Here is a 15508-nt window from a genome sequence, read left to right as displayed (position 1 = left end):
CATCATTGCTTAAAGCAGGATCCTCAATTTAGTGGGAGAATCCGTTTTGCAACTAAAAAAGATGTGGAAGAGCTAATTTTGGATTTCAACTTTTCAGAAGCCAACAAGTTGCCCAGATTTCTTTTCAACAATGCTTCACTGATTAAATTGAAGACTATGAATTGTAAATATATGCCTAATGTGAGGGTAAATTGGAGATGTCTCAAGACATTGAATATAGAAAGTACTAGGTTGACTGATCAAACTATAAAAAATGTGCTTTCTGACAGTCTGTTACTTGAATAGTTACAATTGAATAGCTGTGTTGGGTTTGATCATCTTGTAATTGCTTCCAAATCCTTGAAAAAATTGGTTTTGTCGGAACTTGAATTTTCTCATATTGAAATTTCATGTCCAAGCCTTAAGGAATTAACTCTGGTGCAATTGAAGGATGATTACTGTCCTCTATTTGACGAAGTTGGAAATATTCTATGTGGCTGTTCGGTACTTGAATATTTGGAAATAAGTAGTTGTCATCTTTATGAGCTTGTTATTGCTTCCACATCTCTGAAAAGATTGGTTTTAAGTGTACTTTTTAGATTTCTGTCATTGAAACCTGCTGTCCTAAACTTAAGGAATTGGAACTTTTGGGGATAATAAATTTCATGACTTCTAAGTTAATAAATTTGCCTTCTTTAATTTTTGCTGCTCTTGATTGTGAGGCTAGTGGGGATGGGATTGATGAATGTTTGGGTAAGCAAATCCTACCGCAGGTTGAGCATGTGAAGGAGCTAAAGATTGGAAGTCTGTTTATTAAGGTAACTTTTCAGCAAAAAAGAATTATATAATCCTTCCCATTTTTTGTTGGAGTTTCTTTTTTCTTGTGCTATGGAGAGTAGAGCAAACATTTGATTGCTGGATAGTAGAATTTAATATCATTAGAAGTGTTCTATGAAACACTGGTACGGAGTACGGTACGACAAACATCATATTTCAAAAATATAAGACACGGGTAAGGAGTTATATATATATATATATATATATATATATATATATATAATAACTAATAAAACATTGATTCCTATAAAAGAGAATCTTTAATATTTCAAACTATTTAAACTAGTAAGACATTTTAGTGATTTTCATTTACAAATGAAAGCGTGGGTGGAGGCTGATTTGATTAATTATTTATATGACAGATTTTTATATTTAATTTTTTTTTATACTAACCCCTATTTTTGTGAACTTATTTAAAAAAAGCCTTAAATTTTACCTAATTAACTCTGAAACGTATTTTCGAAGTATCGCCGCATATCACCCGGATATCCCGAGTATCCCCATGATTAAAAAAAAATGAGGTACTTGTTTTGCCGTTTCCCCGCCTTATTCCCCCCGTATCTGACGTATCCGATAAGCTTACATCAGCATCTTAGAAGTATCAGTGCTTCATGGGAAGTGGTTTAAGTAGATTTGTTTCCATTCAACCCATAAATGGAAGATATAAATAAACTTGTCAGCTATTTATTCAAATCTAAAATTGAATTAGTACAATGTGATATCTGAATTTCCAATTCCATGTTATATTTGAAGATTCTATCAAGTTTGGAGGAGGGAGGTGTATCTTGTCCATTTTTCAACAATAAATGCTTGACTTTGGGTTATGTTGATTTTGATAAGCACCATGCTGCTGTTGCATATGCACTTCGCAATTCTATTGTGCTTCAGAAATTAGTTATAAATATGTCATCAATCTGTGAGGTAAAGTTTCTTGGAACCTCTTATCAAATTTAACTTTAGTATATGGAACTTCTCATCCATTAGAAGTCTACTTTATGCTTTACAAAATTTTAACCTTTCCTAAATTTTCTTACATATCATTCTATGAAGGAAGCGGAATTATATATTGAATATGCATTCTTATAACTTTGTGGAGCGCAATAAATAAATAATTTTAACTTTTTCCATTAAAAGTGTGTCTTTGTGACCATTTATATTTAGTTTCCATGTCCTCTTAAGTTGCTTAGTCTGACAACTTTGTCTCCAGTCTATTTATACTGCAGATGTTCCAGACATGAATGATTTTTCAGAGAATTACTGGAAATCTAGTGAAACTTTTTTCGATTGTTTCGGGTCGCATCTAAAGATTGTCAAGATTTGTGGATTGGGGAAGGAAGATCAGAAATGGAGGCTTGTGGTGAACTTTGTTGAGTTTCTACTCAAGAATGCTAGATTGTTGGAAAAGATGGTTGTGGAGATATCAGAAAAGCGTAGAACAGAGTTTGCATTTAATGTTTCTGAAAAACTACTAAGCTTTTCAAGATGTTCTCAACATGCTATTGTTGAGTTGGTATGTGCTGAATAGCTAGAGATGTCCAAATATAAAGGAAATGTTTTAAAAAAATGAGGTAGTTTTTATGTGCTTTGTGACTTTGACATTTGGGACATATAGTTGGAAATAGTTGATCATATGTTGCTACATGGTAGTACAATGAAGTTAATTAATGCAGTAATGTCAAAATGGAGTTCTTAATGGTCTTGTGCATTTGGTAATTAGTTTGCTATTTCCATGTTTGCTAATGCAATGCTTATAACAGAGAGTATGAAAACGGATTGTCTTGTTATAATCATATCATTATTAGAGATATATTAGAGAAATAGATTATTTACTCACTTAATGTTTATTCAAAATAGTTAGTTAGCTTTAGTCATTCACTCAAACGTGAATTGTACTTGATATATATACTACTTTACACATCAATACAATTACAGAACAATTACAACTGTCGGAGATTAATATAAGATATATGATTGGACCTTAACTATAAGTTCGAGCTTTTAGTTCAATCGGTTCCATGACATGGTATCAGAGCCTCTAGGACCAAACGGTCGAGGGTTCGAGTCCCGACAACCTCATTAAATTTATAGAGTGCAAAATTCAATTAAGGATGAAGGTGATGATGATTCGGTACCTTTGAAACCAGTCACAAGAAAGGAAGCAATTATAACATCATCCACTCTTTATAATTTTTTATTACAATTTGACAATGATACCCCGGAACTTTTGAATGCACTAAGAATGGTTAAAGATGAAATTCAACTAGATTTAAATTTTAAGAAAAAACAAAATACTATAGATTCATATTTTGCTAAATTATCATAAGTATATATATCTATATATATTTCTCATATGTATTTGAAAAATTATTAATTTATAGAGGTAATAATACAATGTATTTATCAAGGGTCGTTCCAGAAAATTATTATCTTATTAATTTATTAAAATTGATCATTTTTTGAACTGGCCCAAGTCGGGACCAGAAGAAATTATTATTTTAAAGAATTTATTAATTTATCGAGTATTAATTTATAGAGGTTTTACTGTATGTGATATAAATAATGTAAAATGATAATATTGTCATGCCAAAAAGGGTCTTTTAAATTGTGTTGTGGTGCCAGAAAATTGACGGTTTTTTTCCACCACTAGATGCAAAAAACATTATGACATTATGTTTGCATCCAGTTCTATTAGAACTCTTCTCCTATATGGTAAAATATCTTATGAGAATTTGTGCCTTTACTTACAAACGGAATTGACTTGAATTCAAATGGCACTTTAAATTGTTTGGTGTCATATTTTGTGCTTTTATAAATCTAATTTTGTGGATCAAGTTCAGTTTCCTTTTTTTCAAGACTAAAGTTCTATTTGGCCTCATGTTGTACCCATAATTTTGTGATTTACCTGCTATGGTACTATTCACTAACATTTGACTTCTAAGGTATTCTATAAGTGACATTTTAACAAATGTTCTTTTTTTCCCTATTACAAAAAGAACATTTGTTAAAATGTATTTCTCTGAGGAGGAATCATGTTGTTTATATATTTTAAAAGGGAAAATTACAAAATTGGGTAAAATGGGAGACTCGTTTACATATTTAATCCATTTACTCAACCTACTACATATTTAGACTATTTTTATGTGACTTTCCCATAATACCCCTAACCTTTCATCTTCCCCCTATCCTTAGTTACGCGAAACGGTTGACAGCTCCTCCATTAATAATTCCAAGACTTTTGATCTTCCTATATTCCTTTAAATGGCACGAAATCTACACCATTTCTACAAATCACCATGTATTTCTCTTCTTCTTCTCTTCATCTCTTCATCTTCACAATCCTAGAAAACAAAGTCTTGGATCTTCATCTTCCATTAATTTCCTGCTCGTTTTCTGGTTTCTTTCTTCTTGTGATCATCGAAGAAATGGTGATTGTACGTTATTTTGATCATTTTTCCAATTTATCATATTGTTTTCGTCGAAAAATGTAAGTATATTCACTTAGCATATGTCGTTTTCGCGAAGTCTGCGAGGAGAAATCTATCTACTTAACTCCGCAAAACGATGATTATGCGAAGTTTGCGAGGTAATTCGATAAATTTCTCCCGCAGACGTCGCGTAATCATCGTTTTGCAAAGTCAGAGCGTCACATTTCTCCTCGCAGACGTCGTGAAATCATCATTTTGCTAAGTAAAATCACCATGTGCCTTGCACATTTATTTTCGCATACTTAGCGAATCCTCATTTCACAAAGCCCAATCTTCCTTTTTTTCTGCCTAACACGATTAATTTTTTCTGAAGGTGGTTGAATACATAATATTCATTCCTGGAAGTTGGCGTGCTGGGGTGCCATGAGACATCCATCCCAAAAGGCTTGGACTTCCAACCATCGGTGGTGAATAGGAGCTTACACCATGGGACAAGTCCATCCTTAATGGTGAATAAGAGTCCTTACCGTGAGACACATCCATCCATCGGTAGTGAATAAGAGCCTATGTATTATGAAGTGATTTGTTAAGAGTTTATTGTGGCATCTTGTTCTGTACCATGAGACACATCCATCCATTGGTGGTGAATAGGAGCCTATGTATTATGAAGTGATTTGCTAGGAGTTTATTGTGGCAATCTTGTTGTAAATTTTGATAATGTTATGGTTTTAATGTTAGAATCCGTTGTTGTTTGGTATTTTTTGTTATATACCACCTAGCGAATTTTGTTCAAAACACATTCAAACTTCGCATATGCTAATTAAAATCATCAAGTAAAGCAAACATTAGCTTCGCAGGCTTCTGTAAATCCCACGTCTTTAGCTTATGAAGTGTGGTTTTTCTGTTTAGCTCTGTAAGGCTATATATAGCCCTTTTACTCATTGAATAAATCAATCCTTTCACCTATCTCTTGTGTTATTTCAGAAATTAACATTTGGTATCAGAGCTGTATAAAGGGCCAAAGTTGGGTGTGTGAATTGAGAGAGTGTGAGCTAAACACCGGGTCAAATTGGGTGTGTGAAAATGACAAACTCTGACAAGTTTGTGCAAGAATCTATTCCGAAGTTTGATGGTCATTACGATTTTTGGTCGATGACAATGGAAAACTTTCTGAGGAGCAAAGAGATGTGGAACCTGGTGGAGGAAGGAATTCCGGCAGCAGCAATCGGGACGACACCGGCAAGTGAGGCGCAAAAGAAGTTAGTGGAAGAAACCAAGCTCAAGCATCTAAAGGTCAAGAATTTTCTGTTTCAGGCAATTGATAGAGAAGTTCTGGAAACAATTCTTGACAAAAGAACATCAAAAGCCATCTGGGACTCAATGAGGCAGAAATATCAAGGGTCCACGAAGGTGAAACGGGCACAACTTCAGGCGTTGAGAAGAGAGTTTGAGCTGCTGGCTATGAAAGAAGGAGAAAAGGTCGACAGCTTCTTGGGGCGAACTTTGACCATAGTGAACAAGATGAAGTCGAATGGAGAAACTATGGAGCAGAGCACGGTAGTCAGTAAGATATTGAGATCATTGACTACTAAATTTAACTATGTTCTTTGCTCGATAGAGGAATCAAATGATCTCAGTACCTTGAGTATTGATGAATTACATGGAAGCCTACTTGTTCATGAACAAAGAATGCAAGGTCACCAAGAGGAAGAACAAGTGTCGAAAGTGGCCCAAGATGATCGATTTGGCAGAGGAAGAGGTCGAGGCATGTTTAGAGGGGGACGTGGCAGAAGTAGAGGAAGGCAGCCCCTAAATAAAGCTACAATTGAATGTTTCAATATGAGTGTCCAGATTGGGACAAAAAAGCTAATTATGCCGAATTAGAGGAAGGAGAAGAGTTATTGCTGATGCTTATGAAGAGTCTCATCAAGCAAAAAAAGAGGAGATTTGGTTCCTCGATTCAGGCTGCAGCAACCATATGAGAGGCAATAAAGAGTGGTTCTCAGATTTGCAGGAAAACTTCAATCGAACTGTGAAGCTTGGCAATGATATGAGAATGGCAGTGGTAGCAAAGGGGAGTATAAAGGTGCAAGTGAATGGTATAACTCAGGTAATATCTGATGTCTATTACATTCCTGAGCTTAAAAACAACTTATTAAGCATAGGACAACTCCAAGAAAAGGGATTAGCCATTCTAATTCATGATGGAGCTTGTAAAGTGTATCATCCTAGAAGAGGATTAATTATGCAAACCAACATGAGTGGAAATAGAATGTTTTTTCTGCTTGCATCTATGCCACAAAGAAACTCAATGTGTTTACAAGTTGAAGATACGTCAGAGAAAGAAACTCATTTGTGGCATTGTCGATTCGGACATCTGAACCACAAAGGATTGAGAACGTTGGCATTCAAGAAGATGGTGGTTGGCCTCCCATGCTTGAAATATCCTAAGGAGATATGTACTACATGCTTAACTAGAAAGCAACACAGAGAATCCATTCCAAGGAGAAGTCTATAGAGGGCATCAAAACAACTTCAACTTGTACACTCAGACATATGTGGCCCCATCAAACCAGCCTCGCATAGTGACAAGAGGTATATCCTAAGTTTTATCGATGATTTTACCCGTAAAACTTGGATCTACTTCTTACATGAAAAATCAGAAGCTTTTGTTACATTTGGAGAAGCAAACAGGTGCTTTCATAACTTGCTTAAGGACAGATATAGGTGGTGAATTCACCTCCAATGAATTTGGAGAATTTTGCAAATCACAGGGCATCAGCAGACAATTGACAGCAGCTTACACACCCCAGCAAAATGGAGTTGCAGAGAGGAGAAACAGAACAATTATGAACGCTGTCCGATCCATGTTAAATTAAAGAAGAGTCCCAAAATTGTTCTGGTCAGAAGCTGCAAAATGGTGTGTACATATTCAAAATAGATGCCCAACAGCAACTGTTGAAAACAAGACCCCAGAAGAGGCATGGAGCGGTGAGAAACCAATGGTGGAATATTTTCGAATTTTTGGATGTGTAGCACATGTCCATATTCCAGATCAAATAAGGAGCAAGTTAGATGACAAGAGCAAAAAATGTGTCTTCCTCGGAGTAAGCGATGAATCAAAAGCATGGAGATTATATGATCCAAACTTAGAAAAGATCATTGTCAGTAAAGATGTTGTCTTTGAAGAAGAAAAAGATTGGGATTGGGGCAGATCTAATGAAGAATCGAGAAAGGATGTACTTGAATGGGGAGATGAAGATGAAGGCAATAATGTAGCTGATCAAAATGATGAAACTGATGGCACAATTTCAAAACAACAGTTTGAGCAGCAGCTCCAACAGCTCCAGCAGTCCCAATAATTCAAGTAGCAGCAACAATTCCTGTAGAAGTAGCAAATCAAGTAGTCTGACAACCTCACCTCCAAATGAATACAACTTTGATGATAGTGATATGGATGAAGGGAGGGGTGTGCGAGAAAGAAGGATACCAGGTTGGATGGCAGATTATGAGACTGGGGAAGGTTTTTCAGATGAAGAAAACTTAAATGCTTTGATGATGGTGACGGAGAATGATCTGACTTCGTTTGAAGAAGCAGTAAAAAATAAAAAATGGAGGGAAGCAATGTCGTCTGAAATTGAAGCTATTGAGAAGAACCAACCATGGGAGCTTACTGTGGCTCCTAAAGGAATCAAACCTATAGGAGTCAAGTGGGTTTTCAAAACAAAGCTTAACGAAGATGGCGATATGGACAAATTCAAAGCGAGGCTCGTAGCAAAAGGGTATGCGCAACGCCATGGAATAGACTACACCGAGGTATTTGCTCCGATGGCAAGACTTGACACTATTCGCATGATTCTTGCAGTAGCTGCTCAATTCAGTTGGCAAATCTTTCAACTTGACGTAAAGAGCACATTTCTTCACGGAGAGCTTAAAGAGGAAGTGTTAGTCCAGCAGCCCGAGGGATTCATAAAGAAAGGAGAAGAGGAGAAAGTCTATAGGCTGAAAAAGGCTTTATACGGCCTTAAACAGGCACCCCGAGCCTAGTACAGCAGAATTGAAGCCTATTTCGTACGCGAAAAATTTGAAAGATGTCCCAACGAACATACTTTGTTCACTAAATCAAAAGGAGGTAAAATCTTAATAGTGAGTCTTTATGTTGACGACTTAATATTTACTGGGAATGATAAGAACATGTGTGATGAATTTAAAAATTCAATGATGTTGGAGTTTGATATGTGTGATTTGGGAAGAATGAAGTATTTTCTTGGAGTAGAAGTGAAACAAAGTGCAGGTGGGATATTCATTTGTCAGAGGAAATATGCAAGAGAAATTTTAACAAGGTTTGGTATGGAGGACAGTAATGCTGTTAGAAATCCGATGGTGCCGGGAATGAAGCTATGCAAAGATGAAGGTGGTGTTAGAGTTGATGAAACTAAATTCAAGTAGGTGGTTGGAAGTCTCATATATTTAACTGTTACTAGGCCTGACCTGATGTATGGTGTTAGTTTAATAAGCAGGTTCATGGATAGTCCTACCATGTCACATTGGCTTGCAGCAAAGAGGATTCTAAGATATGTGAAAGGAACCATTAATCTGGGAATTTTCTATAGGAGGGGAGAAAGTAGCTTGAAGCATTTGAAGCTTATGGCTTTCACTGATAGTGATTATGATGGCGATTTAGATGATCGAAGAAGCACCTCTGGCTTTGCTTTTATGTTGGGGTCTGGGGCAATTTCTTGGGCCTCAAAGAAACAACCAGTAGTTGCTCTCTCAACAATGGAAGCAGAATACATAGCAGCAGCCCTATGTGCATGTCAATGTATTTGGATCAGAAGAGTATTGGAAAAGATTGGAATTAAAGAGAAAGCAGGGACTGTGATCATGTGTGATAATAGTTCTACCATACAACTGTCCAAAAATCCAGTGTTCCATGGGAGAAGTAAACATATTGATGTGAAATTTCATTTTCTCTCAGATTTGGTGAATGATGGACTTGTTAATTTGAGTTATTGCGCATCTGAGAATCAACTTGCAGATATCATGACAAAGCCTTTGAAGTTGGAGCAGTTTGAGAAACTTCGTACCATGGTGGGATTAATGGAGATTACAAAGATAAGCTAAGTTCAGATGAATTAGTTTAAGGGAGGGATTGTTAGATATTTTATCTGTTTGAACTAGTCTTTTAGTTGTTAAGAGAGTTCCACCTCTTTAGGAAGTCCTATTCTTTAGGAATAAGATATCTGTTTATTTTCTGTTTTGTAAATCCCACGTCTTTAGCTTATGAAGTGTGGTTTTTCTGTTTAGCTCTGTAAAGCTATATATAGCCCTTTTACTCATTGAATAAATCAATCCTTTCAGCTATCTCTTGTGTTATTTCAGAAATTAACAGTTCACAGCCTTTAAGGGCTATATTTCGTACTTCTAGCAGGTCAGTTTTTATCTGTGTGGAGACGTTATATCATAATCCTTAGATTTGCATATGGAATATTTACATCAAGATTATTGATTTAGAAAACCTAGTGACGGGATATGATTGGTGAAATGTCACTAAGCATGGAATTTGATATGATTGGTCTGTTCTTTTTCTAGAGCTAATTAGAATTTTGGATTTAGAGATGGCCTAACAGAGCAAAAAAAATTAGAATTTTGGATTTAGAGAGGCCTAACACGCCAATTTTTTTTTTTAATTGTGGATTTAGAGCCAATTTTAGGGGTGCTAATTCAAGAATCAATGGGCCAGAAAAAAGCTATACAAGACCAGGTCAAAGTAAGATATCTGAAATTTTGGCTTTCTTGTGCTAAAATTTTGCAACTTTTCTAGCTTTTCTAGATTAGTTCTTGTGATTAATTTATGTTATACTCAAAATTGCTTGATAACTTGCTAATTTAATTATATTATTGTAGCTTATGGGTTCTGATTTGGATTGAGTAAGAAAGGAGCAGCAGGCAGTTTGGACCAGGATGAGCTTTCAGGTATATTGCCAATGATTTTAAGTTGAGATTCGTTCTGTTTTTGATGATCTTTTAAGTGATTTTTTTAGTATAGACAAGGACAAAGAGTTGGGAGTGGTTCAATCTGATAACTAGGCGCTGAAGTTTTGCCCTCTCTCTATTATAGGTATGTAATTTATAACAATGATGAACAATCTTAGCAATATTTGCTTGCTACTAGTTTTGTTTTCTTATAGTTCATTTTTAGGATCTAGTTGTTTTTGGTGCTATTTGCTTGCCTAAGAATTACAATATAATGAAAAGAAAATTTTAGTCATATAATTCATGTAGAAAAAGAAAATGTAAAGTTTGAACAACTTTGAGAATATAGATTTCAAAATGATTGAATGTCGGCATTTGGCAGATCATGTGTTAGAGCGAATAACTATGATGTTTATCATATCTAACTGATTTTACAAGTCTAATGCATTCATATACAGTAAAACCTCTATAAATTAATAATGTTGGGACCATAGAATTTTATTAATTTAGAGAGTTATTAATTTATAGAGTGACTTTAAATTTTTTTTAAAATAAATTTTAAATTACTAATTTAAATAAAGTTTTATCTAAAATCAATGAACAAATAAAATTAAATGTACATTATATAAGTTAATAGAACTTGGAAGTTCATTGTATTTATGTTAAAAATGTTCAATGTATCATAGTTAAAGAATTACTATATAAATTCACATGGAGTGTTGTTTCAAATCATCAACCAAAAATGGCTTCTCGTCTAAAAGGTACCAATAAATCAACCATGACCGATTAAATCAGAAAAGCATTGTGTGAATACAAGAGAGATCACCTTGCAAGCACTCAAAAGGGTTTACAAGATTGAGTAAATGAAACATATCATTTGAAAGTTAGTCAAGATACAATATCTAACACCCTTAAGAGATAATCTGAATATCTTTCTGCTGATTTTGGAAAGGAAACAGATATGAAACGACACAAATCAGCCAAGTATCAAGACATGGAGAAGGTTGTTTATGAGTGGTTTCTCCAATAGATTTAACTACATTTAAATTTCAAGAAAAAAACAAAATACTATATATTTTTATTTTGCTAAATTATCCTAAGTATGTATATCTATATATATTTCGCATATGTATTTGAGAAATTATTAATTTATAGAGGTAATAATATAAGGTATTTATAAAGAGTTGTTCTAGAAAATTATTATCTTATTAATTTATTAAAATTGATCATTTTTTAAACTGGCCGAAGTCGGGACCAGAAGAAATTATTATTTTAAAGAGTTTATTAATTTATCGAGTATTAATTTAGAGAGGTTTTACTGTACCTCTAGACAATGGATTTAGCCTTGTTTTCATTTTCTTTTTATTAATATTTGTTATAGTCTCTTATACTTCATTTGTTTGAATGTTAAATTAATTAGCACTGTATTATAATTATAATTTAAGTCTAGTATTTAAATTGGCTTAATTTGTTAAATTCATCTCTGAATTATATTGCTATTGACAGTATAGCTCTTAAAAGATATGTCTAATGTTAATAGCCTTATATTTCACGGATCATGAATGTATAATTATGAAATTCATTATTTTTTTCTTACATGGGCAAATTTTCTTTCTTAACGAATTTTATTTGAATTATGCAGATGGAACCTTGAGCATAGGTAATTTATCGGTGTCTTTGTTTCTAAATATTAGGAGTTGCAAAACCTACTGTTATTATGTATACTTATTTATACAACTTTGCCAAAGGTAGAGAATATTTTGGGTAGAAACTTGTTTATATATATATATATATATATATATATATATATATATATATATATATATATATATATATATATATATATAGCTATATCTATCCAGTGCATTTTATAAAGTTGTGAAATCAATTTTGTCATTATTAATACAATTTAATGATTTATTTTATTTTATTATTGTTACTTTTGTCAAGATATATTTTATTAGGTATTTTTTTTGATAGAAATTGGGACGAGACAGACCTTGAGCGGGGAGAGCACCCATGGCCCAAGAACTGTCAAACCCGCCATATATAAATAAAAGAAAATGTGAGTGTTTGAACAAGAGAAGAGGAAGGAGAACAAACAAGAAGAAGGGGGAAGAAGAAAAGTTAAGGAAAGATCAACAAAAACGCAAATGAAAATATTACAGATGTCATCATTGATAAACCTCTGACAAAAGGCAGGAGCAGAAGGCCACCAATTGATGGCAGAGGAAGAGACTCCAAACTTTGCCAAAGAATCAGCAACACGATTCCCTTCCCTAAAGATGTGAGTAAAAATAATGGTCATCCTAGAGCAAATGCTAAGACAATGCAACCACTCTTGACGAATACTCCAAGGAACATCCATGGAACGAAATCGAAGCAAATTATCTACATACATGGAGTCTGACTCAACCCAAAGATGATGCCAATTTTTCTCCCAAGCAAGTTCAATTGCGAAAATAGCGGCTCTCAATTCAGCCATATAAGCAAAAGAAGGAGGGGTAGAAAAAGAAAAACAACCTTTGGGGAAGCCGCGATAGTTACGAAAGATACCGCCCGCTCCCGCCTCGCCAGGAGTACCAAAAGCAGAGCCGGTCACATTGACTTTAACCCAACCCGGAGGAGGTTTAAGCCAATGGACCGGAATAATGTTGGGAGCCGGAGGCGGCCTTGGAGAAGTCAGAAGATGGGATAAGATATCAGCATCTCTCCTCGACGAGCAAAAACCTTTAGAAGAAGCAAAGGACTCTCGAATCATTCGAAATAGGATGATCTTCGAGTGTTGAATAGAAGGAGAAACCTCATTAAAGGTCGCTTCATTCCGACAATGCCAGATTAACCAAATGCAAGAGATAACGGCAACACGCCAGATCATCGACACCTGAGAGCCAAAATGAATGCTACGAAGAGAGCTGAAGAAGTGGATGAATCGGGAATGACGAGGTAAAGCGCAGTCAAAATGAATCTCAAGGGCCCTCCATAGAGAATCTGCAAAAGAACAGCTAATGAATAAATGGTTAATGGACTCAGCATCCCTACCACAAAGAATTAAAGCGGGAACGCTTATCCTGATGATCAAGACCCAATTTGTCCGCCACCGATGGAATGATCCACCGATCAGTCCAGAAATTGAGCGTTGAAGACTGGCCAATCCACCAAAAGATCTGGTCCCAAATGGAAGAGTAAACACACTTACAGGAAGACCAAATCGAGGAAGGAGCAATCGTAGCTTTAGGCAAACCAGAGACAGCCATAAATCTAGACTTCATCAGAGAAATAGCAAGACTGTTGCCTTGAATTAAATCCCAACACATTTTCCCCAAGAGAGCCTGATTAAAGATCCTAAAATCCTTAATGCCCAATCCACCACCCTCCAAACTTCTACAACAAGTTTCCCAGGGAACCGTGATTAACTTCCTCTGATCAATACAACCCGTCCAAAGAAAATTCCTAACACTTCTATTGAGCTTTTTCAACAAACCCACTGGCCACTTATAGATCAAAAATGAATGAACCAGAGAGCCAGTAATAGCAGACTTAATTCGAGTTAAACGTCTTGCAAAGGAGAGAGAGCTACCTTTCCATTTGCTAAATTGAGATAGAAATTTGTCTGCAAGACAGCTGAGGTGACGGGCCCTAGGAGCACCTTTAAATAGAGAGACTCCTAAGTAACTGAAGGGGAGAGACTCCAAACGGATACCAAGACAGTTAGCAAGCCGAACCCTCCTCGGAGGACTCACCTGAGAACCAAAAAAGATAGCAGATTTATCCCAACTAACCTGCTGACCGGATATCTGTTCATAGAGCAGGAAAAAAATCCTTAAGAGCATGCACATTGCTTAAAGATGCCACTCCAAAAATGAGCATATCATCAGCAAAAAGAAGATGAGAGGGAAAGGAATTTCCACCAGAATAATACATAGGAGAATAAGTACCCTCCCTAAGCATTTTAGTAAGCCAACGAGAGAAAAAATCCTCAGCAATGTCAAACAGAAGAGGAGAAAGGGGGTCCCCTTGTCTAACCCCTCTAGAACAAGAAAAGTAACCATTTGGAGAACCATTAATCATCACAGAAATACGAGCAGATGCAAGAATGTTTAGGATCCAATCTCCGAAAGTAAGAGAAAAACCAAAGGGATCCAACACAGCCAAGAGGAAGTTCCAATCTAATGTATCAAAAGCCTTACGAATATCAATTTTCAAGGCCATGTGACCACCAAAACATTTCCTGTCAAGCATGTTAACCCCCCCAGAAGCCAGGGCAATGCATTGATGAATGCTTCTACCTTTAAAGAACCCATACTGGTTCGGAGAGACAATCCTCGCAGCAATAACTGCAAGGCGATCTGCAAGAATTTTTGAGATGATTTTGAAACCAAAGTTACTCATCATAATTGGACGAAAATTCTCAATTCTATCAGCTTCAGCCACTTTAGGAATAAGGGCCATAATACTAGAGTTTAAACCAGGCAGGATGCAACCATGATCAAAGAAAGCCTGAACCATATTGCAAACGTCCTTCCCAATAATATCCCAAAAGAAGCGATAAAAGGTTCCTCCAAAAACATCAGGGCTAGGGGCACTGTCAGGATCCATGGAAAAGACCGTGTCTTTAATGACTTCAATAGAAGGTTTAGAAATTAATTCCTCATTTTCTAAAGAAGTTACTAAGTTGGGAATTACCTCATTAATTGGAGAAAGATCGATATGGTCCCTAGAACCACGGAAGAGATTAGAGAAATAATCAATTACATGATCAGATAATCTAGCCGTGTCGGAAGTGAGACCCCCATCGTCGATCCTTAAATGATGAATGCCGGCCCAAATCTTTCTAACTTTAGCAGACCTTTGGAAAAAACTAGTGTTCCTATCCCCTGCTTTAAGCCACTTAACACGACTTTGCTCTCTGTACATCATCTCCTGCCGAAGAAGTTGTAAATCAAGATTGGAAGCAGCACTACTCAACTCCGGAGAATCACCTTGTTTAGAAATTTGCTTTTGAATATCGGCAAGATGAACTTCTACCAGGTGGATATTAGATTCAATTCTGCCAAACACGTTTTTATTCCAATCCCTGAGAATAGGCCTAAGAGTGCGAAGTTTATGACATAATAGTTGTGCAGGAGGGAGAGAGATGTGGGATGCGGACCAGTGATTAGCAATTACCCCCTTTAAGGAATCATTAGTGGATCACATGGCATGGAATCTGAACCTAGCAATCCTTGGTTCCCCAGTTCTGCATTGAAGAAGCATCGGGCAATGATCATAACTATACCTTGCTAAAGCCG

At 35.7% G+C, this 15508-nt stretch overlaps 1 protein-coding gene across 1 annotated transcript; it reads left to right on the top strand.

The window, feature by feature from the left end:
• Positions 1 to 304: 304 nt before the first annotated feature.
• LOC136201153 (putative F-box/LRR-repeat protein At3g18150) lies at positions 305 to 2437 on the top strand. The gene is made up of 3 exons (XM_065991744.1): positions 305 to 797; positions 1570 to 1737; positions 2024 to 2437. Exons 1-3 carry the CDS (start codon positions 645 to 647, stop codon positions 2339 to 2341), a joined length of 639 nt encoding a protein of 212 aa, XP_065847816.1. The 5' UTR covers positions 305 to 644; the 3' UTR covers positions 2342 to 2437.
• The last annotated feature ends 13071 nt before the right edge of the window (positions 2438 to 15508 follow it).

Source organism: Euphorbia lathyris, chromosome 7, assembly GCF_963576675.1.
Source record: "Euphorbia lathyris chromosome 7, ddEupLath1.1, whole genome shotgun sequence".
NCBI classification, from domain to species: Eukaryota; Viridiplantae; Streptophyta; class Magnoliopsida; order Malpighiales; family Euphorbiaceae; genus Euphorbia; species Euphorbia lathyris.
Note: the sequence above shows the minus strand (reverse complement) of the source record. Positions and strands in the feature narration are given on the sequence as shown.